Source organism: Vipera berus (genome assembly GCF_964194415.1).
Source record: "Vipera berus genome assembly, chromosome: 12".
NCBI classification, from domain to species: domain Eukaryota; kingdom Metazoa; phylum Chordata; class Lepidosauria; order Squamata; family Viperidae; genus Vipera; species Vipera berus.
Genome location: NC_138215.1, coordinates 11,394,621 through 11,418,978, shown reverse-complemented (window position 1 = coordinate 11,418,978; position 24,358 = coordinate 11,394,621). Strand labels below are relative to the sequence as shown.

The window sequence follows — 24,358 nt, the reverse complement described above, 5'->3', positions numbered from 1 at the left end:
TCATTTTGATCCTCCCTGTTACTGTTAATGGCTGTGAGGTTTCCCATAGAATCTAATAGATTAATCAACCAAAGTTTAGTTGATGAATCTAAATCACTGTTGATTAAGAAGAGATTGGACAACTATTTGAAATGTTACAGGGTTTCCTGCTTGAGCAGGGGGTTGGACTAGAAGACCTCCAAGGTCCCTTCCAACTCTGTTATTTGTATAGCACAAACGAAAAATTCTAAAATTTTCTATGGAGAATGTCGATCAATCCCTATCAATCCCTGTCATACAGTTAGGTTTACTCTCATGGAGGTAGGTGCTAAAGGAATCAGATTTTTACATTGTCATCACCTTTCGTATCATATTTGAACTGGGATATAGATCTGCTTTCTGCCCATCTCTCCATCTGGGTATTTTGCCTTCCTTTTGCTTCTCTTTTCTCACAATCTAAAAACTTTCTCTTTCTGTACAGGAAGTTGGAAAATAATATTTTAAACTGCAGCTGTGATATCCGTTGGATCCAGCTGTGGCAGGAGAGAGAAGAAGCCAATTTGCAGAACCAGGACTTGTACTGCACAAACATGGAGACCAGCCACATACCCATACAGGAGCTGAATATCAACCAGTGCGGTAAGGAAGTGTAAATAATTGGGCACCTGTTGATCTTCCAGCATTGTTATCTTTCCTTCTACTTCTCATATTCAGGGTTTGAATCATTGCTCATGTAGACCAAATAGCACCATTACCAATGCAGAGAGGATCAGCACGCTCAAAAAACTCCACAATTGCAGGAATATTGGTGTGTGTGTGTGTGTGTGTGTGTGTGTGTGTGTGTGTGTACAGAGTTGTAATTACGGTGCCTGAAAATCCAAAAATACTGCAGTATATGGGTTTGCAAGGGCTCATGCAATCCTGATTACATCTGGAAAACTGGGGAGAATGGCAAATGAGTGGGGTGCAGTGATTATTATTATTTCTTGCTAATTATTACTGAGTGATATGCATTGGTGAACAAGCATTACAAAATTGAGGTTCATAGAGAATTATTCATTTTTCAAGAGACTAGGAGAAAAATCTGCCCTAGAATAATTAGAGAAATCCTTTCCCCCACATCTCTAATTGATTCATTGATTGCATCAATGAACTTCTGATCCATTTTCATTTCACATACATTCATCCCTAGTTGGGCCTGTTTATTATCTCTATCTCTCTATCTCTGTCTATATATCTGTATCTGTATCTATCTATCTATCTATCTATCTATCTATCTATCTATCTATCTATCTATCTATCTATCTATCTATCTATCTATCCATTCCATCCATCCATCCATCCATCCATCCATCCATCCATCCATCCATCCATCCATCCATCCATCTACTCTCTCACACACATAAGTATGAATTTCTAAAATATATAACTTAAAATATCTTTTACTATTTTTATTTTTGAGATAAGAACTTCCCTGGGATGTTTGGACATATTCAAAGCAGATTAATAAGTTAATTTGGATCTGCCCATTTCTCTAGGAAGTACAGTTCAGATCAATTTCTTCTCCCAAGTTCAAATTTCTCAAATAACTTTCTGTCTAATCTGCACATGTATACACTGAGGTGCTTATGCACACTGCTATCTTTTATTTTTTAGAAGCAGTTGCAGCTTTTCTCTGGTCCTCTCATCAGTGTATCTTTGGCTTTATCACCTTGTGTGTCAGCCAAACCTATTTATTAGGAATCTCCTGAGATTTTGAACAGCTGCATCTTTGTGACTCTCTTCCATATATTCTAGAATTGCATGTTGCTTTCTTTCTTTTTTTCCTTTTCTTTAAAAAGAACAGATGGAAAAGATAAGAACTGGAGCATCAATGATATGCATGGCTACCAGTTTCATTTATTTGCCTCTGGGTAAAAGTCCTCACACAGCACTTGAATAATACATAAGGAGAAATACTCCTGAAATTATTCCCTTCCAGATTTGTCCCCGGATCTTGGAATTCTACATTGCCTGGTCTTGATTCCAAAGTGAAACTAATGCACATAGTGAATGCCTTTCAAATATTCGCTCCTTCCGGCGGGATCTAAAAACTTACTTATTCGAGCAATCCGACCTGGTTTGATGGGTTAAGGGTTGGGGTTTTAATATGGTTTTTAATTACTGTTTATATTCGGGCATAATATTTAATTGTTTTTTAACTTTTGTACTTCGTTTTTATATTTATTGCCCTGTACACCGCCCTGAGTCCTTCAGGAGAAGGGCGGTATAAAAATTTAATTAAATAAAATAAATAAAATAAATACTGTATATATATCTCAGCTTATACATCAAACAAAAAGCAAAACATAACTGAATAAGATAAGAATTCTTGGTGCAAGAAATTAAGATTCCTTCCTTCCCATAAAGGTCCAAATTACATTTTGATGCTCATGTCTGTCTTTCTTGTTTAATTAATATTAATCCTGGGTAGATTTTTATCAGGACCAGGAAAGTTGTAACTCTTCTGACTCCAAGCAAAATACTAATTAAAATTATGACCGAACTATGTGCTTTTGGAAGTAGATGGAAGGATATAGATATTAGATGCTAAATGCTTGAGAACATGCACACGTGTCCATTTCTATGGCAATGAAGGTTGGAGGTAGCAAGAAGGAAAACAAGCATCCTGGGAGAAAACTAGGATCATGTAAGAGAAGATCAGGCAGAACTGGGGGTGGAGGTGGAATTAAGCAAGTCATAGAGGACAGGAAGGCCTGGAGGAACGTTGTCCATGGGGTCGCGATGCATCGGACATGACTTCGCAACTAACAACAACAACACCTAGAGTCCTTACATTCCCACAGATGGTTTAAGTCCAACCCCTATTGAAATCCATTTACCCTTTTCTGACACCAATTTAGACTTGCACTTTAGTTGATTAGATTCTTATTTATAAGCTTGAGCAATAAATCTTCTGAACTGCAACTTAATGTATGGTCCTGATTTTTTTTGTGTGTGTGCCTGACAGATCATTATGTAAAATCAGGGCATATAGCATCCACAGTCCAGCCCGAAAAGCAGATTACAGTCTGTTACACTGAAAGGGTGACAAAATTAGCAAGACTGCCATTTTTGTATGAAAGACCATATTGAAAAGCATAGACTACCCTAGATTGGGATTGACTGCAGGGGTGGTGATTTATTATGAATATATCCTACTCTTTTCTCTGTGTTATTTTTACAGTTTGCTGATATGATAGATTAATAACATTTGCTGTTGTTGTGAATTCAGTATTTAAACTTTTGAACCCATGGAAATATATATGATGACATTCCTAGAGTCTGTAGAAGCTTATCTTTGTTACTAGAAGTGTTTACCATCAGCAGTAAAAACATCTACTCAAGCCAAGTCCTTGACTTTCCCATGAGAGCTGTTGAGTGCAGTTTCAGTTCCTAAAAAGAGAAAATTATTTCAGTAGCCTTCGTGTTACCCTTGACAATGATGAAGTTCCAGGTGAGCGTAGCTTTGATAGGACCAGATTAATTCTCGTCGTTGCACATGGAAGACAGAGAAACAATATACTGAAAAACCTGTCTAGGTTCAAGTCAAATGAAAAGAGTTTCCATTTGTTTTGCTTTGCTTTGCTTTGCTTCATTGGTGGGGAGCAAAAGCGACCCCATCAAAGAGGGATGGCTTGTGAGGAGAGCCATTCTTAAGCATGAAACTAGGGGATGATAGTAAAAGAGATCTCTGTTGCCAAGGAAACTGTTTCAATTCAAGCATCTTAATTCCAAGGACACCCACTTTTCTTCCCCTATCAATTTAAATTAAGAGAAAAAGAGATTTGTGCTTACATCTCTTTGGTATATTACATTGCTGACCAGAATTCCAGTACAATACTGTATTTCCACCAGAGAGCCATTTAATTTGATTTATGAGAATTTGTTTTCACATCTTATTTCAAAGAAGATAGGGTTTTTTGCGGGGAGGAAATCATAAATGTTTAAAGTTGGAAGGGGCCATTTAAGACCACTGAATCCAACTCTACTGTACTCAGTGCAGGAAGCCAAATCAATATAATCTCAACAGATGTCTATCAAACTTCTTTTTGAACACATCCAGTAAAAGGGGTCACCACTTACCTATGAGTAACCATGGTGTTTGCAGACAGCTTGGAGAGGAAATTGTGAGGTGAAAGATAGAACACTCACATAAACATTATGCTAATTAAGGTAGGTGCAACAATCATGCAACCTGTTGATCACAATTTGACCAATATTTTCTTCTTTTGAAAGTAACCCACAAAGTCACATAATTTTTTTCCCATCAGACCACAGGGAAATAGTTAAAAATATCCAAAATGATATTTCACCATAAGGTGAAATCAATTGAATGTTGTAGCTATGAATTCTTCGCATCCATTGTAGATGAAAAGAACCTGCTGATTTTCTTTCGACCATCAAAATCCTGAAGATGGGATAATCCAGATCAGACATGTCAAACACAAGGCCCGGGGCCCAGATCCGGCCCGCAAAGTGGTTTCATGTGGCCCGCGAAGCCATCCTGTAAACAGTGAGGGAACGGCCCCCACTGCCTTGGCCCTGGCCCAGAGACCCTCCTTCTGCCAGAGACCCTCAGATCTGTCCCACTCCTGCCCAGGCCCCCATAGGCACCCTTGATGAGAACGATGTAGAGCTGGCCACGCCCACCCAGTAGGCCATACGCACTCTAGCCACGCCCACCCAGTAGGCAACACTCACCCTGGCCATACCCACCCGGCCCCTTGAGGGCAACCACAATGCTGATGCGGCCCTCAATGAAATTGAGTTTGACACCCCTGATCCAGATGATATATAATCATCTGAGAAGGGCAGTTCAAAGCTGGTTCTCCCACCCCAAAATAAATGTCTAGAAATCATACAGGTATAAACACTATTCCTCACTTACTAAACAGGCATGCAACTTCCTGCCAAACACATGATGACTTTTAACTGCATTCTGGAAAACATCTAAAATGGCTGTAAACTCCAGGGAATTATAAAACAGCTGGAAATTCCTCAACACACCACAGGTATAATTTTCAAGGGTTAGAATATTCTTAAGCAGCAAAGGTGAACTGGGAAAACATTACTCGCTGTAACCCAGAGTGGATTTATGAACATTAATTTCCTAAGCAAGGTAATCAATTTCAATCTCTGCCTGCCCCTGTACTTCTCTCCAAGACAACTGGAAGGCAAGCTCTCTTTGCTTAAATAAAAAGGTAAAGGTTCCCCCGCACATGTGTGCTAGTCGTTTCTGACTCTAGGGGTTGGTGCTCATCTTCGTTTCAAAGCCGAAGAGCCGGCGCTTGTCCGAGGACGTCTCTGTGGTCATGTGGCCAGCATGACTAGACACCAAAGGCGCACGGAGCGCTGTTACCTTCCCACCGTAGTGGTCCCTATTTTTCTACTTGCATTTTTTTATGTGCTTTCGAACTGCTAGGTTGGCAGAAGCTGGGACGAGTAACAGGCGCTCACTTTGTTATGCGGCACTCGGGATTCAACCCGCCAAACTGCCAACCTTCTGATCGACAAGCTCAGCATCCTAAGCCACTGAGCCACTTCCACCTTAATTGGAGCTCTTCTTGCTTGTGTGAAATAATCCACTGTGAAAGGGATTCTTAGCTTTTTCTACCCAAGCTTGTGTCTCCATGATTGAGTGGAGGCTGGCTTACTAAACTATTTCAATAGAAGAGAATCTCTATAATTCAGGTTGAACTCTGGGGTCCCTGGTGTTCTCTGAACCTGATGATTTCTTGGAGATGTTTCATTATCTAGCTAGGTAACATTGTGGATGCTAGACTAGCATTAATGATGTTACCTAGTTAGGTAATAAAACATCTGCAAGCAAATAATTAAGCTCAGAGAACACCGAGAACTCCCCAGTTAGTAAATTATTCTCTCTACTTCTCGTATTCAAGCTGTGATGGATGCTGTTTAGACATTCAAAATGGCACCCACCCACCCCCACTTGGAAGAGAAGAGGTATCAGTTGATCTGGAGACTTCAAAGAAAAAAAAACAATTATTTAGGAAGGAAACATGTAAAAGGAGGAAAAAGCTGATTCTAAAGCAGTTTAATAGGAACTGAGCATGTCGAGTTGCTATGGAAACATGATTGAGAGGTGTGTGTGTGTGTGTGTGTGTGTGTGTGTGTGTGTGTTTTAAAATGCAGGAGAAAAAGTGGAACAGAGTTCTGAACTTCCGCATGGGTTGCACTCTTTCTAAAATATATTGTTGGAGTTTCTCTCTGTATGTATGTGTCTGCCCATCTATTAAGAATGAGTGGAGCTTCAAAAGGAAGCTTCAGTTGGTAATAAAACATCAAAGGTTGAATGTAAAAGTAAAGATATATATAAGCTAAAATCTATTGATAAATGTAATAAATATGCTTTTACCTAGCTGTTATACTAAAAACTATTAGCTCAAACATGTGATAGTAGACATCAAGAGAAAAAGAGAGGAAGTATTTAATGTTGAAATAAGGGAAATTTTGGTTATTAAATTTAAGGCATTTGGAAATTAACAGAAAATAAGAATGTTAAACTGTATTATTAATTAGTTGATGTAAGATGGAATAGAATAGAATATATTCAAATAGATAAGATGTGTATCCTGAACATTAGATTTTGTGATGGATTGTGATAAAGGGAACTGGGGTAATTTAAAACTTGGAAATTATAAATATTAAATGTTAAATTTAAATATTCATGGGAAACTAAAAATTGGGGAAAAAACTAATTAGGACATTGATTGTCTATAAAGATTGAATGTTAAAATAACCAGGATATGTATAAACTAAAAATTATTGATAAATGTAAGAAAGGTATTTTTATTTAATTGATATAATAAGAATTGTATTAGTTTAAATATGAGACAATAAATACTAAGGGGAAAAGAGAGGAAATATTTAATGTAGTAGTTTGAGACTTGTATTAAAGATACTTACATGTTATTGAATTATCGTTTAACCCATCCGCCACTTTGCTTTTTAAATATTTAAATGTAAAATTAGAAAATCAATAAAAAAAATTAAAAAAAAAACATTTCCTCAAAGCAAAACAGCATAGGGGAATAGCTTCTAAAGAGTTGGGTGAAGAAGCTATGGTGTTTTGCTTTGGCCATGTATAGATAGTCTTTGACTTATGACTGCAGTTGAGCCCAAAACCTTTGTTGCTAAGCAAAACAGTTGGTAAGTAAACCGCTGCAGTTGTTAAATTGGTAACACGGTTGTTAAGTGAACCTGGCTTCCCCATTTGTTTTGCATGTCAGAAGGTTGCAAAAGGGGATCACATGACTTTGGGACACTGCAATGGTCATAAATATGAACCCGTTGCCAAGCGTCTGAATTTTGATCATGTCACCTCAGGGAAGTTGCAACGGTTGTAAGTGTGAAAAATGGTCATCAATCATTTTTTTCAGTGCTGTTGTAACTTTGAATGGTCACTAAATGGCTGGTGGTCAGTAAAGGGTTAGCTGTAAACTATGGAATCTAAGCACCTTACGAACAATGGCAGCAGTGAAAACAGGTGTTGTGCATATTTTCCCAGATGGTGAATTTGCACGAACCTACTTATCTTTTCCAGAAAGCTTTAGAAAAGCAACCCACAGTCTGCAAGAAAACTCAATTTGACAGTCACTGTATCAAGAATTTAATCTAGGACCGATGTGACTTTAAGATCAGCCACGTGTTTCGCTGCTGCTTCTCCCCCCCCCTGCTTTTTTTCCCCAGGCCTCTAATTATTTTGCCTGATGAAGAGTTATTGGTAATTTGACAAATTTGCACACTTTGTGATAGTTCCCAGAAGACCAGCCTAGTTAGTTTGCTTTAGTAAATAATGATTCCTTTATTTAGGAAAAAAAAATTCTCCAACAAAGTCTTGTGTACCTTAAAAAATGCTTCATTTGGCCAACTGTCACATAAGGTTTGCATCTATGGATTTTTAAAACAATGTTTATCATAGCCAAGATGGCTATTATTGCTATATGTGGAACATTCTATATCCTTCTAACTATCAGCTTCTTATTCTTATTAATCCTTATATGAAAAAAAGGTTTTAGCTCAATTTTTGGATTGAATGTGCCTGGATGGACTCCAGCTGTACGTTTTTCTTTATGAGGATTCTTGAGAAAAAAAAAGATCCAATAGCATTCACTGCCATTTCTGTACAGTGGTTAAGTAGGAAGACAACTCTGCTGCAGTTAAGTGTACATAATTACAAACATAGTGTACTGCAATATGTCCAGCATCTCTTACCTAAACAAGGATTTCCAGTACAAGGCTAGTAGAAAAATAAATTTTCTCCCCGAGACATATTGATGCTGTAGAAATACGGGGAGTATAAAATACTTTAAGTCTCCCCAGGCTCTCAATTTACAACATTGTAAATCAGATTAGGTTTAAAACCAGTTTAGGAAAATGAGGGTTGTAATTTATGTTGATCTGCTTTGGTTAAACATCCCTTGACATAACCATGTTGATGTTGGCTGGCTTCCTCCAGATTTGCCTGAGATCAGTGTCAGCCATGTGAATCTGACTGTCTGTGAAGGTGAAAATGCTGTTATCACATGCAATGGGTCTGGTTCTCCTTTGCCCGATGTGGACTGGATTGTAGTCAACCTGCGCTCTATCAACACGCATCAGGTAAGAAGCTAAAGTTAAATCGAAACATAAAAAGACCTAGCGGTCCATCACGTCTGCCCTTTGAGTTCATTTTCCTTCCTTCCTTCCTTCCTTCCTTCCTTCCTTCCTTCCTTCCTTCCTTCCTTCCTTCCTTCCTTCCTTCCTTCCTTCCTTCCTTCCTTCCTTCCTTCCTCCCTCCCTCCCTCCCTCCCTCCCTCCCTCCCTGTCTTCCTTCCTTCCTTCCTCCGCTCCCTGTCTTTCCTTCCTTCCTTCTTCCCTTCCTCTCCCTCCCTCCTCCCTTCCTCCCCTCTCCTCCTCCCCTCCCTCTCCTCCTCCTCCCTCCCTCCCTTCTTCCTTCCTTCCTCTTTCCCTCCCCCTACCTTCATCCTCCCTCCCTCCCCCTTCTTCCTCCCTCCCTATTATTTGTTTTATTATTATTTTTTGGATGATGGACATGTGTTTGGTCCAAGCATGTTTAAACTCAGTTACTGATGTTTAACCCACTGCCTCCTCTGGAAGTTGGTTTCAAGCTTCCACTACTCTTTCTGTAAAGTGACACTTCCTAACATACTCCTCTCAACTTGAGGTTATGCCCCAATGTTCTTGATTTTTGCTTAATAATGAAGCTCCCTTGCTTTTTTATCCCCAAAAGAATTTTGAACAATTATTCTGCCTACCTGGAGAATCCCATAAAAGGTTTTTCTTTCTTTCATCATTGAATTTCAGACGGCTTTGGGTATTTTTAGAAAGTTTCACGTTGTGCTTTAAAGCAGTGTCCTCCAATCTGGATGCTTTTCAGATATATGGAGTATATTGGTAGTCCTCAACTTATAGCCACAATGGAGCCCAACATTTCTGTGGCTAAGCAAGACATTTGTTAGTTAATTGCCCCATTTTATGACCTTTCTTGCCACAGTGAAGTGAATCCCTGCAGTTGTTAAGTTAGCAACATGACTGTTAAGTGACTCTGGCTTCCCCCATAGACTTTGCTTGTCAGAAGGTCACAAAAGGGGATCACGTGACTTCGGGATACGGCAACAGTCAAAGTATGAACCAGTTGCCAAGTGCCTGGATTTTGATCATGTGACCATGGGGATGCTGCAACGGTCGTAAGTGTGAAAAACAGTCATCGGTCACTTTTTTCAGCGCTGTTGTAACTTTGAATGGTCCCGGACGTTGAATCTCATCTATTTGGGCCAGGGTCTTCTGGGACATTCCGTCGATGTGGGATCAGTTCTTTTTATTTTATGTTAACTGTCTTTCTGCTGGTGATTTTCAGACAAATGCCAACTGGACCAATGTTCACTCCATCAATTTAACCCTGGTGAATGTAACCAGCGAAGACAATGGGTTCCTGCTTACATGCATAGCTGAGAATGTGGTAGGAATGTCTAATGCCAGCGTACTACTCACTGTATACTGTAAGTCAATGCGGGGGAGAAGAGATGGGTTCAAAGAGGGGAAATCCCGTTATGGGAGGTTTTTGTGCACTTTTTCCTGAGAACTTAGCTGGAGTACTTTTCCTTTAAATATATATATGTGTGTGTGTGTGTATGTGTGTGTGTGTGTGTGTGTGTGTGTGTGTGTGTGTGTACTTCTGTAATCAGACCTGGGACATTTCTTGCAAGTATGTTGAGATTTTTCCAGGATTTATTAGGATGAAAAACGGAAGAGGGAATATTAGTATTTACTATGGCCACTGCTTCTTTCAGCTTACAACATAGAGTAAGGTGGCCCACTTGGATGTCATGGAACTACCATTCCCAGCATCAGAAATCAATCCAACATTAAGCCTACTTCCAACTGGGATTTCCGGGAGTTGTAGTTAAGAAACATCTGGAGGACCTCAGATTCTTCATCCCAATGTTGTCTTAATACAACTTCACTCGGCATATTAATGAAATTCCCAGTGCAGCTGTCAGACTGAAAAAGCATTGCTCACTTCTAATAGTAATGGCCTGCTGATTTTGGCAGCAAGTAAAAATTAAAAAAGATGCATTAAGCTGCCAGTAGACTTCAAATGCAAAAGCAGCTTCACTTTTCCTTCTTGAAGCTTCTCTTGTGGCATGCTAACTAGCCCACTGTGGCTTTCAGTCTGAGAATTTGACAGTGAAGAGACTTATATTCGGGTGAAGGCTCTGACATTTGAACGAGATGAGTCATATCCTTGGAAATCTGTGCTAATATGCTTGTACTTTCTTGCCTTTCTGGATCATGTGAGTGGCAGAAAATGGCTTATCTCTATAGAATGCCCATGGAGTCCCGCACAGCCTGTTTTTATACACAGTAGTATAAATGTAGATTCCTGCCCATGTGTAGCAAGAAAGCAATAAATGAAATATTGAAAAGGCTCTGAACGGTCCACAATATTGATAGTCCTGTCGATTTAAAGCTTCATTTGTAAACTCGGTTGATTGCATACACCAAACTCTACTGAAATATTTAAGGGATGAGCTTCTTCCTTGTTGTGACTAGGCCATGATTTGTTTACATCAACATTGTTTACATTTACATTTATTTCTGTACAAAATCTGCAAAAGAAAGGTGGGGGAATCTGCGGGTTTTGCCACTTAATTTTGGTAACCCAACCTTGGAGGAGGATATGTACCATTTAGGCCACGGCATTGCCCACCCTTGCAGTATATCATCATGCTATAATTTAAAGAATTTGAAGTCTTTGATTCCAGGTTTATTTTCTCTATTTTCTGTTGCATTGCTCATAAAAAAATCAAGCAAGTTTTATATCATATGTAGGCCACAGGTTTCCCAGCCTATATTATCAGAAGCTGAACTGTTTGCCTTCATGGAAATTTAGATGCAAAGCACCCCCAACTTTGTACCCTTCCTTCCTTCCTTCCTTCCTTCCTTCCTTCCTTCCTTCCTTCCTTCCTTCCTTCCTTCCTTCCTTCCTTCCTCTTCCAATTCTTTCTCCCTTTTCCAATTCTTTCTTCCTGTCTTCCTTCCTTCCTCCCTCCCTCCCTCCCTTGTTAGGAAAAGGTATATTTTAATATATTGCAGATGAGACTTTACTTGATCTTAAAATACAAATGGAATGCTTGACTATTTGAAAGTTGAATCCAATTGTGCTTCCAACGAAGTTTAGAGAAAACATGGTGCATCTGTGATTTTTTTTCCCCTTAACACTTTGTGGATGACCATTAATGTTTGTTTGCCTCTCTCTTCCACTATTTAGCTCCTCCCCGTATCCTCAGCCTACTGGAACCTATTCGGCATATGGAACACTGTATAGAGTTTTCGGTGCATGGGAACCCTCCACCCCAAATTCATTGGCTGTACAACGGCCAGTTTCTTAGACAGACGGCCTTCATCCGCATGGATGTCTACCAGGGTGGGGATATCACAGATGGCTGTTTGCTGTTCAACCATCCCACTCATTACAACAATGGCAACTACACCATCGTGGCTACTAACTACTTGGGAACAGCCAACCAGACCGTCAGAGGACATTTTCTGGAGAAACCATTTCCAAGTGAGAGATTGAAAAGTTTATAGCAAATGGCATTCAAACTTATTTGTTCTCACCCTTCTGAGATTTGAACCTGGGCTGATTGCACATTAGGCAGTTGTATTTGGGAGCCATCCCATCCCAGATTTTTTTTTTAATATGGGGATAAATATATGGAGACATTGTAATGAACATTAGTTTGTGCTTTTGTTGAAAGTCAGGGTATTGATCTAACAAATGAAATGATGTGGGGCTAGTCTCCTTCATTTCAAGAATAATGCTGAGAATTAAAGGGGTGAGTGCTTATATCACATTTTGGTGGAGACACACAAATGCAAAACATAAAGGAAGCTTTATAATAAGAGGATCCAATTAGACAACATACAATATTCATATTGTGCTGCTCCACTTGGGTTTTTTAAAAAAATTACTCTATTTGTACTGTGTAACTCTAAGTGCACATCAAATTTCTTTACAGCACATAATAAAGTTTGTTTACATGCAATGTGGAGTACCTAATTTCTTCTCTATGGAATGGGCTTTCCCTCCCCCTGCCCCCCAACGATGAGGACTGAGCCCAGTGACTGAGTGTTGATTCTAGGCCAGTTATTGTCTCTCAGCCTAGCCCACCTCTGACTGATGGTTGCTGTGAAGAACAAATTCAGCTCCTGAAAGAAAGGTGGGAAATATCCCTAATGAATAAATAAGCAATAACCTTAGGACAATAATCAAAGTGGAACAGTACAATGTGAATATTTCATTTAATTTAATTTTGCCTCCAGTGCAATTTGTAGTAAATAATTTACTACAGTGTTTCTGTTACTGAGGAAGATTTTCGCAGCTTTTTTCCAGGTAGAAGAAAAGAGAAATTCCTTTTGTTTTGAACGGCGATGGTGCTCCCTCTGTTCCTTCTTTTCCTAACAAACCTCACTAACACATGAGTCAGACCCGGTTAGGGTTTCAATTCTTGGTTTCAAAGCCTCTTGGAGAAGGCCCCACTTGAAAAGCTAGTGTAAACAGCCTATCCCAGATCTATCTCCCTGCCCCAAGATAAAAAACTGAAGCTACTCGATCAAATCTGATGTCAGCTGAACCACTTCAGATACTAACAAGTGCTTGTGCAAAAGACATCCAGACTATCTGATTTGATCTGACAGTTTTAACTGAATGGTTGCTTTGATTCAGAAAGTTGATTAAGAGTTTGATTGGATCACATTAAAGTTAAATTTCCAAAATGAAATGCCACATACACTCGATTAACTGATAGAATTCATCACCGCAACCTGAGGGGAAGGGTCTCATTGTGGATAACCTTTAAAAGGGGGTTTTGGTAATGAATGGAAGGCCAACCTATTAGAGTTATTTGATGCAGTAACTATATGGAACTTCTGTATTCAGAAGGATCAGGGCTTTTTTTGTCATAGAACGCTCAGGATGGAGTTCCAGCACCTTTTTTGGATGGAACCTTGTAGGGTAGGCAAGGCGGGTTGTATGGCATGTGTGAGTTCCGGCACCTTTTTCTTTTACAAAAAAAGCACTGACTGAAGGATAATACCTTTGAGTAGTGGACCTGGGGAGATATATAAATGGGGAAAGTTATCAGTAGGTCAACTGTTTGGAGATGATCTGGCTGACTCTTGTTGAAAGTTGGATGCCAGACTAAGTAATCTTTTGTCCATTTGCTCATAAAGGGCAGGACAAGGAGGAATGGATGGGAACTTTTCAAAGAAAGATCCAGCCTAGAACTAAGGAGAAATTTCCTGACAGTGAGAACAATTAATCAGTGGAACAGTTTGCCTGCAGAAGTTATCAGAAGTTGTCAGTGTTTCATCACTGGGAGTTTTCAAGAAAAGACTGGACTGTCCAGAATGGTATAGGGTCTCCTATTGGACTAGAGGACCTCCAAAGTCCCTTCCAACTTCGTTATTCTTTAATTCTGCTCTTCTATGCAGGAATAACTGCCAAAAAATAAATAAAGTTGCTCTGTCTATAAGAGCATGAATAAGAGTCCATAATTAATACTTTTTCTCTTTTCAACAAATGAGGTTGCCGTCTAGCTAAAGTAACAGGATTTACATAGTGCCTTCTTCTTTTTATCTTAAGAAAGTCCTAGTAGAATTGTTTTCTTCAGGCATTTAGACATGCATATTACCATCTGGCCTGCTGTCATGAGAATGCAGAGCACCTCTTAGTCACCTCCCACAATTAACATTTGACATTTTGTAATATAGGGAAAGCACAATGCCAGAGATATCCTATTTTATTATTTATGTTTTGTCTTCATGGAACTTTATTAATGATATACAGAGCGGATTAAAAATCCAAATCTTATGGTTGAAGAAGTTGTTAAGATAGAGAAAAATGCATTTAGAATTTCTGGGCAGATAAGCTTCTAACTAAGGCGCAATTCGCACAAACAGCAAGTATTGTTTTGGAACCATTTCCCCAGGTCTCAAAATTGCACAGGCTGGACACTCCAATATTAAGTTCTATGGATAAGCAGAGTTTTTGGTTTGGAGACCAAATACGTACCCTGAATTGCACTCTCCATCTAATTAGCTTGGAATACTTGTAAGTATAGCTACTTACATACCACTTCTAAAAAGAGGAACCATATTGCCAACAAGTTAATTAATTAAAGGGAATGACTCTTGCATATGGTAGATTTTAACACAGCTAATATAATTTAAATGAGATTCTAGTTCACCACCCTGTAATGGGGAAGACTGTGCTTGATTATTAAATATTAACAATTGATAGCTAAATTGGGCTCTTTAACTCCCATTATTTTGTAAATCACATTTGAAGCAGCCTTCTAAATCAAAAGAATTTTTATAGAGGAATGTTGTCTGTAATGTCCTCTGTAAATTACGGCATGTGGCTACTTCCTACTCAACACCCACCCCTTCATATGCCTTCATATACCCTATTTCAAAACTTATCTGAAAATTCTTTTAAATCAGAGAAGGGGATTTCAGCCAGTAGCTTACTGTTTAATAATAGCATCACAATTGTTCTCCAATGATACCAATAACCAATAATAATAATAATAATAATAATAATAATAATAATAATAATAATAATAATAATAATAATAATAAAGACTTATTATTAATAACCATTTTATTTCTCTCTCTCTCCTCCCTTTGTCTTTATCTCTTTTTTGTTTTTTACAGGCATTTCAGATATCTTTGTCACATGTAAGTTTTTTCCTTGCCTGTTTGATCAGACTACAATTCCTCTGTATTATTCAGACCTTTAACCAAGGATTTTTGTTTTTGTTAGAAGAGTAAGAACAAATTTTAGGCAGGGATCAAAGGGCGGGACATCCCTGGGAGAAATCAGGAAAAAAAAACCCTGAGCATAATAATTTTATTAAGTTACATGCCACCTGTTTCTCAGTAGCTCTGGATTGCTTACCCAAATATTTTTGAGGGTATAAAGCAGGGGTCTTCAAACTTGGCCCTTTTATGACTTGTGAACTTCAACTCCCAGAATTCCTCAGCCAGGCACAGAAGTCCCAAAATTCCACAGCCAGGCAATTTTAGGAGTTGAAGTCCATAAGTCATAAAAGGGCCATGTTTGAAGACCCCTAGTATAAAGGCAGCAGGTTTGCTAAAACTAACATGTGAGTTATGCGGATATCTCCCTTGACAAAGTGCTTAATTACACAGAGGTTTTAGGGCATCCAATCAAAGAGGACTGGATTGAAATAACTGCTCCCTTTAACTTGGTGATCAGACCCCTAGCCACGTTGTATGTTAACATACTGTAGATCAAAGAGAAATGATTGCTCGTCTTTAACTTTTGGGAGTCCGGTGTTGCATCCCTTCCAAGAATGATTTGTCTCCCATTGGGGAATGAATTAGATTTGGAATGAAGTGACACAATCCTGTGCATGCATTCTATGCCTTCACACAATCCTGGCTGGAGTTGCTTTGCATACCTGTGGATTATTGAACAAATCACATTGTATTGGTTCTGCATTGCATAATAAGTAGTAAACTAACCACAATGGCTGAATTAAGGCAAAAACACAACTAACCAAACGATGGCATGTAGGGTGATGTTTTAATCCAGCTCCTATGGATAGCATTTTTTAACTTCAGCTTGATGGAATATAGCTGATGGAATATAATCTTGAAGCTTGCATCCGCCAGGTGTTAAACCCTGCTCACATAACAAAGTCTAACTGAACTGGAGGGCATGAAAATGGGGAAAATATTTGGAATTCGCCGGGGTTGAACAATAAAAAGCACTTCATCATGAAAAAGAGGAAGAGTGCGCACTTCACTCTTGAGAATTTCAGTGACATTATCTTTTGCTTTTGAAAAAGAAAAAAGGAAAAAGATTTAAAGTGCATTTTCTTTCATCCTATTGAATTTTTCTGCAGATCACACTAGTATTTCCTAATTTGCTAAGGGAAAGCTCCTAAGGTTATGAGTGCTTATATAGCTAAAACAGTACCAGCTTTTCCTGGGATTTCATGGAAGTAAAAATGAAAGAAATGTGGGGAGGGAGGGAGGGAGGGGAGAACCCAGAAAGAGACCTGTTGAAGATGGTACGTTTTCTCATTGGTCATGACAGGGAAAGCCAGATAAGTGAAGGGAAATGAATATTGAGAAAAGGCATGGCTGGCTGGTCACCTGACTAGGAACATTCCATACCGTGACATTTTGCTATAGGTTTCACACACTACCTACTATATATCATTTCAGAAGGAAACATGACAGCCCCTGAAAAGTAGATATGTACCTTTTGACAAACAAGTGTAAATTGTCATCAGATTAAAGTTAGCAATTTAAAAAAAGGGGGGGGGGTAGGAAAAGAGAATAGGGACGTGGTGGCTCAGTGGGTTAGGACGCTGAGCTTGTCGATCGGAAGGTCGGCAGTTTGGCGGGTCGAATCCCGAGTGCCGCGTAACAGAGTGAGTGCCTGTTACTCGTCCCAGCTTCTGCCAACCTAGCAGTTCAAAAGCACATAAAAAATGCAAGTAGAAAAATAGGGACCACTCCGGTGGGAAGGTAACAGCGTTCCGTGCGCCTTTGGCGTCTAGTCATGCCGGCCACATGACCACGGAGACATCCTCGGACAAGCGCTGGCTCTTCGGCTTTGAAACGGAGATGAGCACCAGCCCCTAGAGTTGGAAACGACTAGCACACATGTGTGGAAGAAACTTTACCTTTTACCTTTAGGAAAAGAGAGAGGTCTTCCTTCCTTTCTTCTTTCGTGCAAATCAAGATTTCAGGAAAAGGAACTTTCCCCAGGGACAGACAACTGAAATGTAGAATGGTTCAAGAGTTGGAGTTGACCTGTCCAAAGGCAATATACCACCCAAGACAGCCCATCTTGGTCATGTCCTTCCAACTCTAATTCAGCATCCTTTTAGTTTTTGTTATTTTTTTAAGTTGATTGGATGCCTGGGTTAGGGTGTTACTCTGAAAAGATGTTAACTTAAACTTCCCTGTGTCTTTTCACCAAGGGATCGCAGAGATTGCTTACTGTATTTAGAAAGATCAGCCAGAACCATTAATTAAGATAAAGGTGAAAGCAGAGAGGTAGGAGTGTCCAAATAACAGCATCAACCTAGAAATAAAGAGACTGTTTTAAAAGCTTCCTGAGTAGAACAGTCATTAATGCAACTTGGAGTTGTAAGCAGGGGGGAAAAATGGGGAAAACATAAGTACAGGATGCTTCAACTGGATGTGGGAAGGAAATAAAGTTATAAGACAATATTGGAGTAGGTGTAGGAAGGAATGAACAGGGATTTTTTCTAAGAGTTAATCATATATACATACCATGTGAAATATAATATCTTGTATGTACAAAGTTTTCTGAACTGTGAAATAAACTTTTTCTTTTGTTCCTTTGGTTTCAGATGAGTACAGTCCAAGTCCCTCTCCTCTTATCACAGTGACACATAAGCCAGAGGAAGACACCTTTGGGGTAAGATCCTTGTGACCTCACAGTGGGAAATAATTTTATCTTAAGCACTGATTTATATTTTGGGGGTTTCTGTGGGACTGCAGCTTAACACCATGTTTACCCAGAAATACTGTATCATATGAACCACAATTACTGGTTTCCCTTGAGATGGTAAGTCAAAGCCCAGCTAACTCATTCATATCATCAATAATCCTGGCCAGAGTTCTGGTTTACTAGCTGCTTCCATGTTGTAAGTTGATCTAGCACTGTGTTGCTGGATAGAACAAAGTCATATGTATGACTGCAGAATCAAACTATCATCCTATCATTCTCCTTCAGAGGACTCTTCTTTAGAATGCATTCCTAGGAAAGGAGATTGCTTGACAGGCTCTTGGGGCAAAGGTTATCAGACATGCCTTTTTGAGTTGCAAAGAGTCCTCCTTCCTTATTTATACTTCCTTATTTTTCAAGAGCATGGGAATCACAGAAGGTCAATAAGTTGGACTGCCCATTTATGAAACTAAAATGACTTCCCAGTGAATGGAATCCTATTCAACACACAGAGAGACACACTCCCACTGAGATAAGGACTTGGATCACTCTAGGAGCTTGGAGATGAGCATGTTTAAGGTGTTGAAATAAAATAAAATATTATTTTATTGATATATTAAACATCATCATCTCTCACTCTGTTGGAATGCTACATTACCTTTATATCCAGGCGAGTACAAGAACCAAAATAGCTTTAACTTATTGGTTCTTCTGTGCTGTGATCTATTAATTTAGTTTCACAATTGCTTCTGACCATGCCAATATTTCAGATGGGAAAATAGATACTGCTGAACTACAGTTCCCAACATATCCCACCACTGGTCATAAATCTGATCCCCAACCTGAAGTTGTCCTGTTGTAAAGGACAGTTTTTGCAGCCCAGATCTGCTCCCCTGCCCTTGATCCCTCTCCCCTCTCCACTTTCCGATTTAATGCCTATATTATTTATTTGTTTTGATGGTGATTGAACTCTAAAAAGGCTTCATTTTTTGCCTCCTTATTGACCGGTAAGCAGCATATCTGGGTTTGAATGTTCTTTGCCATGGGTGCAAAGGGATTATGCAGTCAAGTGCATAAGAATTATATGTAAAGAAAAGTGGGTGGATAAACTGGTGTTTCTATGCTAAATCTGAATATGGTTGCTGCAGTCACAATATCATCTATCCCTGAACATGTAGACCATATGTGGCTTACACGATGGTCTAATTCATCTTACTTTGGAAGACTTTCACCAGGTTCTTTCAACTGACAGGGTTGTAACCTTGTGAAGCCTATTTTAGTTTAGTGTAGTATATGAATCTAACCACTGAGCATTTGGCTGCATTCATCTTGTAGAACACAATGTGCTAACCCCCAATATTAAGATCCCTCCATACCTGAGTTGTATTCTTAGGGCCATTTGATAAACACAGCAAAAACGGATGTTCAAGAATTCCCTGGGGTATTACCACTTTGGAGAGAAGAGAGATGCTGCGGGGAAAAATAGTTGAATGAGCAAATATAATACCAGGGCAGAGAAAAATGTCATATCTTGTTTTTGCTGTGCTGCTCATGTGCGTTGCATGCAGTTTCTGTTCCTTAAGGACAACAGTCATACAAGTTTCCCTTCCCCCTGGCCTGTTTTAGCTCCCCAACTTTTCCACTTGTAGAAAACAGAGCAGAAAAAAAAACAAACCCCAAGCTAGGCAGATCTGATAAAGCACAACATGTATAAAATATGAGGATTATTCCAGACTGGAGAAGACAATATCCTGCAAGCAAGAAAACATCTCTTTATTTTGTGCAATGTGTATTTCATTTTGAAAAAAAGTCAGGTTTATAATCAAAACACAGAGCAGGAAGAATATTTTCTCAATAAGAGAGAGTAGATCTTTTAAGAGAAATCTTTCTGTGCACCCAAAAATGACGGGTAAATTATCTTTCAATATGTTTAGCAGAAGTATGAGCTGCCTCCAGTAGAACTAATTTTCATTCTCTTCTCTTTTGCTTCTCTCCTGCCTTATTTATGGATCCCATTGCTATCTTTCCACCCTTCACAAAACTTTTTCAGCAATACACAACTTCTTCTGTTGTTGGCCTTGAATGTTGTCTGTGGGTTATTTTCCCCATTACATGGCAGACAGCCTGGGCCTCCCACTTTGATTTGGGCTGCAGCAAATCTTGTCTTTCTGCTAAATATGCCAAAATGACAGACCTCTTTGTCAAAATGACTTGACCTTACTCACACATTGCTTCATTTGTAGTTGTTTGTATACTCACCCTTTACAAAATCTGCCTCAAGTGGTTAACATCATGTATCCTAACAATTTGCAGATGAATCTAATGGCACTCTTACACAAACCCTTTCTTATAACACTGGAAGTTTTTAAGAAGAGACTGGACAGCCATTTGTCTGAAATGGCATAGAGGGCTTCCTGCCTGAGCAGGGGGTTGGACTAGATGACCTCCAAGGTCCCTTCCAACTTATTATTATTATTATTATTATTATTATTATTATTATTATTATTATTATTATTATTATTATTATTATTATTTATTATTATTATTATTATTATTATTATTATTATTATTATTATTATTATTATTATTATTATTATTATTATTATTATTATTATTATTATTATTATTAAGAATTACTGACCAACACAAACAAGATTTTAACATCTCAGGAAGGGCTGGTTGTGATTGTTCAAAGCAAATATGTTCAGTAAGGCACAAACACTTGTACGATAGGAATCTCCTCCACCAGATGAATCCAATTCCAGTTCATAAATTCTGTTTTATAAAGGTGACTCTTTAAGGTGTCAAGATGTTCAGGTACTTTAAATATAACTGCCCTTCTGGATAAAACTATCATAAAATGCCTTTCTTTAACTGGTACAAGTATTGTACAGATTATAATGCATTTTTTTTCCCTGTTAGTGCTTCCAATTTATGACTGTGGTCCTTTGCTGCCTTAAAATGTCTGCCAGCTGAATTGATTATTCTGTAAAGTATCATAAGCCCTTTGGCATTTTGAGGGCTATTGGTTTAAATATAGAATGTTTTGATTTAAATTGCCTTCAGCTTCTTCATTCCCCTTTGCTTGTTTTAATGCAGAAGGAAAGTTCACCAAGGTGTATAAATGGAAATGGAAATTTGTTCCCAGCAGTGATTGATGCCAGGTTTCAGATTAGCTCCATATCTTTGACCACCATTGGCTCCAACCAAATGCCCTCTGTTGAGCATTAAGAAAGCTACATATGCATATACATATAATACATACATACATACATACATACATACATACATACATACATACATAAAGGTAAAGGTAAAGGTAAAGGTAAAGGTTCCCCTGCACATGCATGCTAGTCGTTTCCAACTCTAGGGGCCGGTGCTCATCTCCGTTTCAAAGCCAAAGAGCCAGCGCTTGTCCGAGGACGTCTCCGTGGTCATGTGGCTGGCATGACTAGACGCCAAAGGCGCATGGAACGCTGTTACCTTCCCACCGTAGTGGTCCCTATTTTTCTACTTGCATTTTTATGTGCTTTCGAACTGCTAGGTTGGCAGAAGCTGGGACGAGTAACAGGCGCTCACTCTGCTACACGGCACTCGGGATTCGACCCGCCAAACTGCCGACCTTCCGATCGACAAGCTCAGCGTCCTAACCCACTGAGCCACCACGTCCCTTACATACATACATACAGACATACATACATACATACATACATACATAATAACTTTAAAAATACAAATCCCAGGTATGTTTATATTTATGTAAAGTATAAGAGCTTCGAACACTGGGATGGATAAAAAACAGCCGTTTATTGTTAAACTACCATAAAAACAATAAAAACAACCATTTAAAACATATCTACCTAATCTAAGCTTTTGCTGGTCCTCTGCCAGCATCATCAGAGATTGCATCGAAGGTTGGAAAGACCATTTGTAAGCTTTTCCGGCTCCACGCTCTGCTCATTGAGCACGTGATGGATGCTGGTCTAGCCAATCGTAATTGCTCTGACTGTCTTGCATCCACTTTCTCGCAATCTGGTCTTACTGTCCCTTTTCCCCCCATCACTCTCCTCTCTGTCTGTTTCGGTTTGACCACCTCGACCGATCCTATGAAAGCTATGACAGTGGATAAGGCCCAACGAAAGAAAACAGGGTACACACAAACACACACACAGATATATACCTACATTCATACACAGACACACACACAGAGAGACATATATATTAGTTTCCCTTTACTATTTATTGTATCTATATTATGTGATAGTTTTTGTAAATGAGTATTTTTTATCAGAGAATTCTTTAGCCAGTTGGAGCTGACTGAGGAATTCTGGGAGTTGGAAGTCCACAAGTCTTAACGTTGCCAAGTTTGATATTACAAATTGGGTGATATTACAAATTGGCCTTTGTTGTAATCCTGAACATAATTACATAAGGATAAGTTCTGTACTGCAATGGGACTTAATTCTGTGGGAATTAAGAAGAGAGAAGGGCGGGAGAAGGGCGGTATATAAAAACAAATAAATAAATAAATAAATAAATAAATAAATAAATAAATAAATAAATAAATAAGCAAGCCTATGACCTAGTCATTTTTAAGCAGATATTTGTATGCCTGAGAAGAGCCCATCTGATGTGGTAATTAAGTCATCAGGCTAGAAACCCGGAGACGGTGAGTTCTATTCCTGCCTCAGGCACAAATCAGCTGGGTGACCTTGAGCCTACCCCTCACTTTCAGCCCTAGGAAGAAGGCAATGGCAAACCACTTCCAAAAAACATTGCCAAGAAAACCTCAGGGACAACCTGAGAAGGTCACCAGGTCAGCCCTAACTTGAAGGCACAAAACAAACAAACAAACAAAAACAACACACACACAACCCAACAACATTATTTTTTAAAAAAGTGTGTTAGATTTTATATCTGAGGCATGATTATTGACATAGAGGACATAGAAGCATTGGCGCTAGCCATGTCTCTACACAAGCATCTTTCGTGCAAATGATATCTTTAAAAAGGTTCTCAGTTAATCATTCATTTAAATGGCTGCCCATCTAACCATTGCAAAGGGGACGGAAGAGGTCTGCCACTAGTTAGCAACTTCACATGCTCCAACTAGCAGCCTGAACCTCATCCATGTCAATACATCCAGATCGTCTGTGAAAAACCAACAGGATTGAGGTCATTCTAATCATGCAGGCAATGGCCTTTTAAAGGGCACATGCCAGCCTTTGCAGAAAAGAGGTAGCATCTGATCCTAACCGTTTAATACTTTTGGAGCACATGCCAGCTATAGCATGCTTTTATTTGCATGTGAGAACAGAATTGCTACAGAATTCTTAACAGCTCAGAAAGCCAGGAATTGCAATTGGTACCTTTAGAGCCTTTTAAATTAAATTTAACAACAACAACAACAACAACAACAACAACAACAACAACAACAATAATAATAATAATAATAATAATAATAATAATAATAATAATAATACCTGGTTGATACCTAGGATGCTGGCAGCAACCCATGTCAATCATTAGTGCCAGTCAATTTGAGTGTTCAGTTGACTGAGGTTCATGTTTTATGAATAAAAGTTTTATAATAATAATAATAATTTGTTATAATTCATATACTTGCAATATTAATATTACACATAGATTATTATCTGTAGATCTTGGTGACATAATGATTTTATAATTCATGTTAGCTTTTAAAATTTATCTTCAGTTATGTCTCTATATTTTGCCCAGACTATGTAAATTTTCACTCTATTCACTTTTCTCTTTAAAACCTGAAACTTTCCATCTTAGTTTTAAGACTGTTACACTATGATTCTCTTAGATTCTTTTGGAGTTGGGCAGCACCTAAGTGGAAATAAATAACAAAAACCTAAATAATGGTATTAAAATTTTAATTTGTACAATTGATCTAAATTTTAGTGTTTTTTGTATCCTTTTGATAATTATCAGAGTGGGATGGCTCTAATTATATTTTTTGGAATATTATATTGGTGGATGACCAAAATAAAATGACTTGACAACTTGGTCCAACAGCAAAGGACACAATAATAATTGAGCTCAAATATTGGAAGGTATTTAACTTTAATTAGTTGAATTCTAGAGCAATAATATATTTAATTATTTTTTTAAAGGAATTAAAACAGTGTGCCAAACCTTTTTAATACTTAACTCTGAAGGACGTGTTATTAATTTAATAGGGAAAAAAGTTGAATGGGTGTTTCTTGTTCTGCTATAGCTTTATCCTTTTCCTTGCTCCTGATGCTTTATTGTTCTGTCATGTATTTC

The 24,358-nt window shown here is 38.6% G+C and overlaps 1 protein-coding gene across 3 annotated transcripts in view; it reads left to right on the top strand.

The window, feature by feature from the left end:
* NTRK3 (neurotrophic receptor tyrosine kinase 3) overlaps positions 1-24,358 on the top strand; it is a gene marked incomplete at its 3' end in the record, with an annotated part of 368,520 nt that overhangs the window by 138,313 nt on the left and 205,849 nt on the right. For 2 of the 3 annotated variants that reach the window (XM_081337317.1, XM_081337318.1), the window contains exons 5-9: positions 461-618; positions 8,501-8,643; positions 9,902-10,043; positions 11,816-12,112; positions 17,967-18,034. In XM_081337317.1, coding sequence (XP_081193443.1) covers positions 461-618; positions 8,501-8,643; positions 9,902-10,043; positions 11,816-12,112; positions 17,967-18,034 — 808 coding nt within the window. Of the gene's footprint in view, positions 1-460; positions 619-8,500; positions 8,644-9,901; positions 10,044-11,815; positions 12,113-15,264; positions 15,289-17,966; positions 18,035-24,358 lie in introns of all 3 variants that reach the window. The other variant, XM_081337316.1, reaches the window with a different exon arrangement.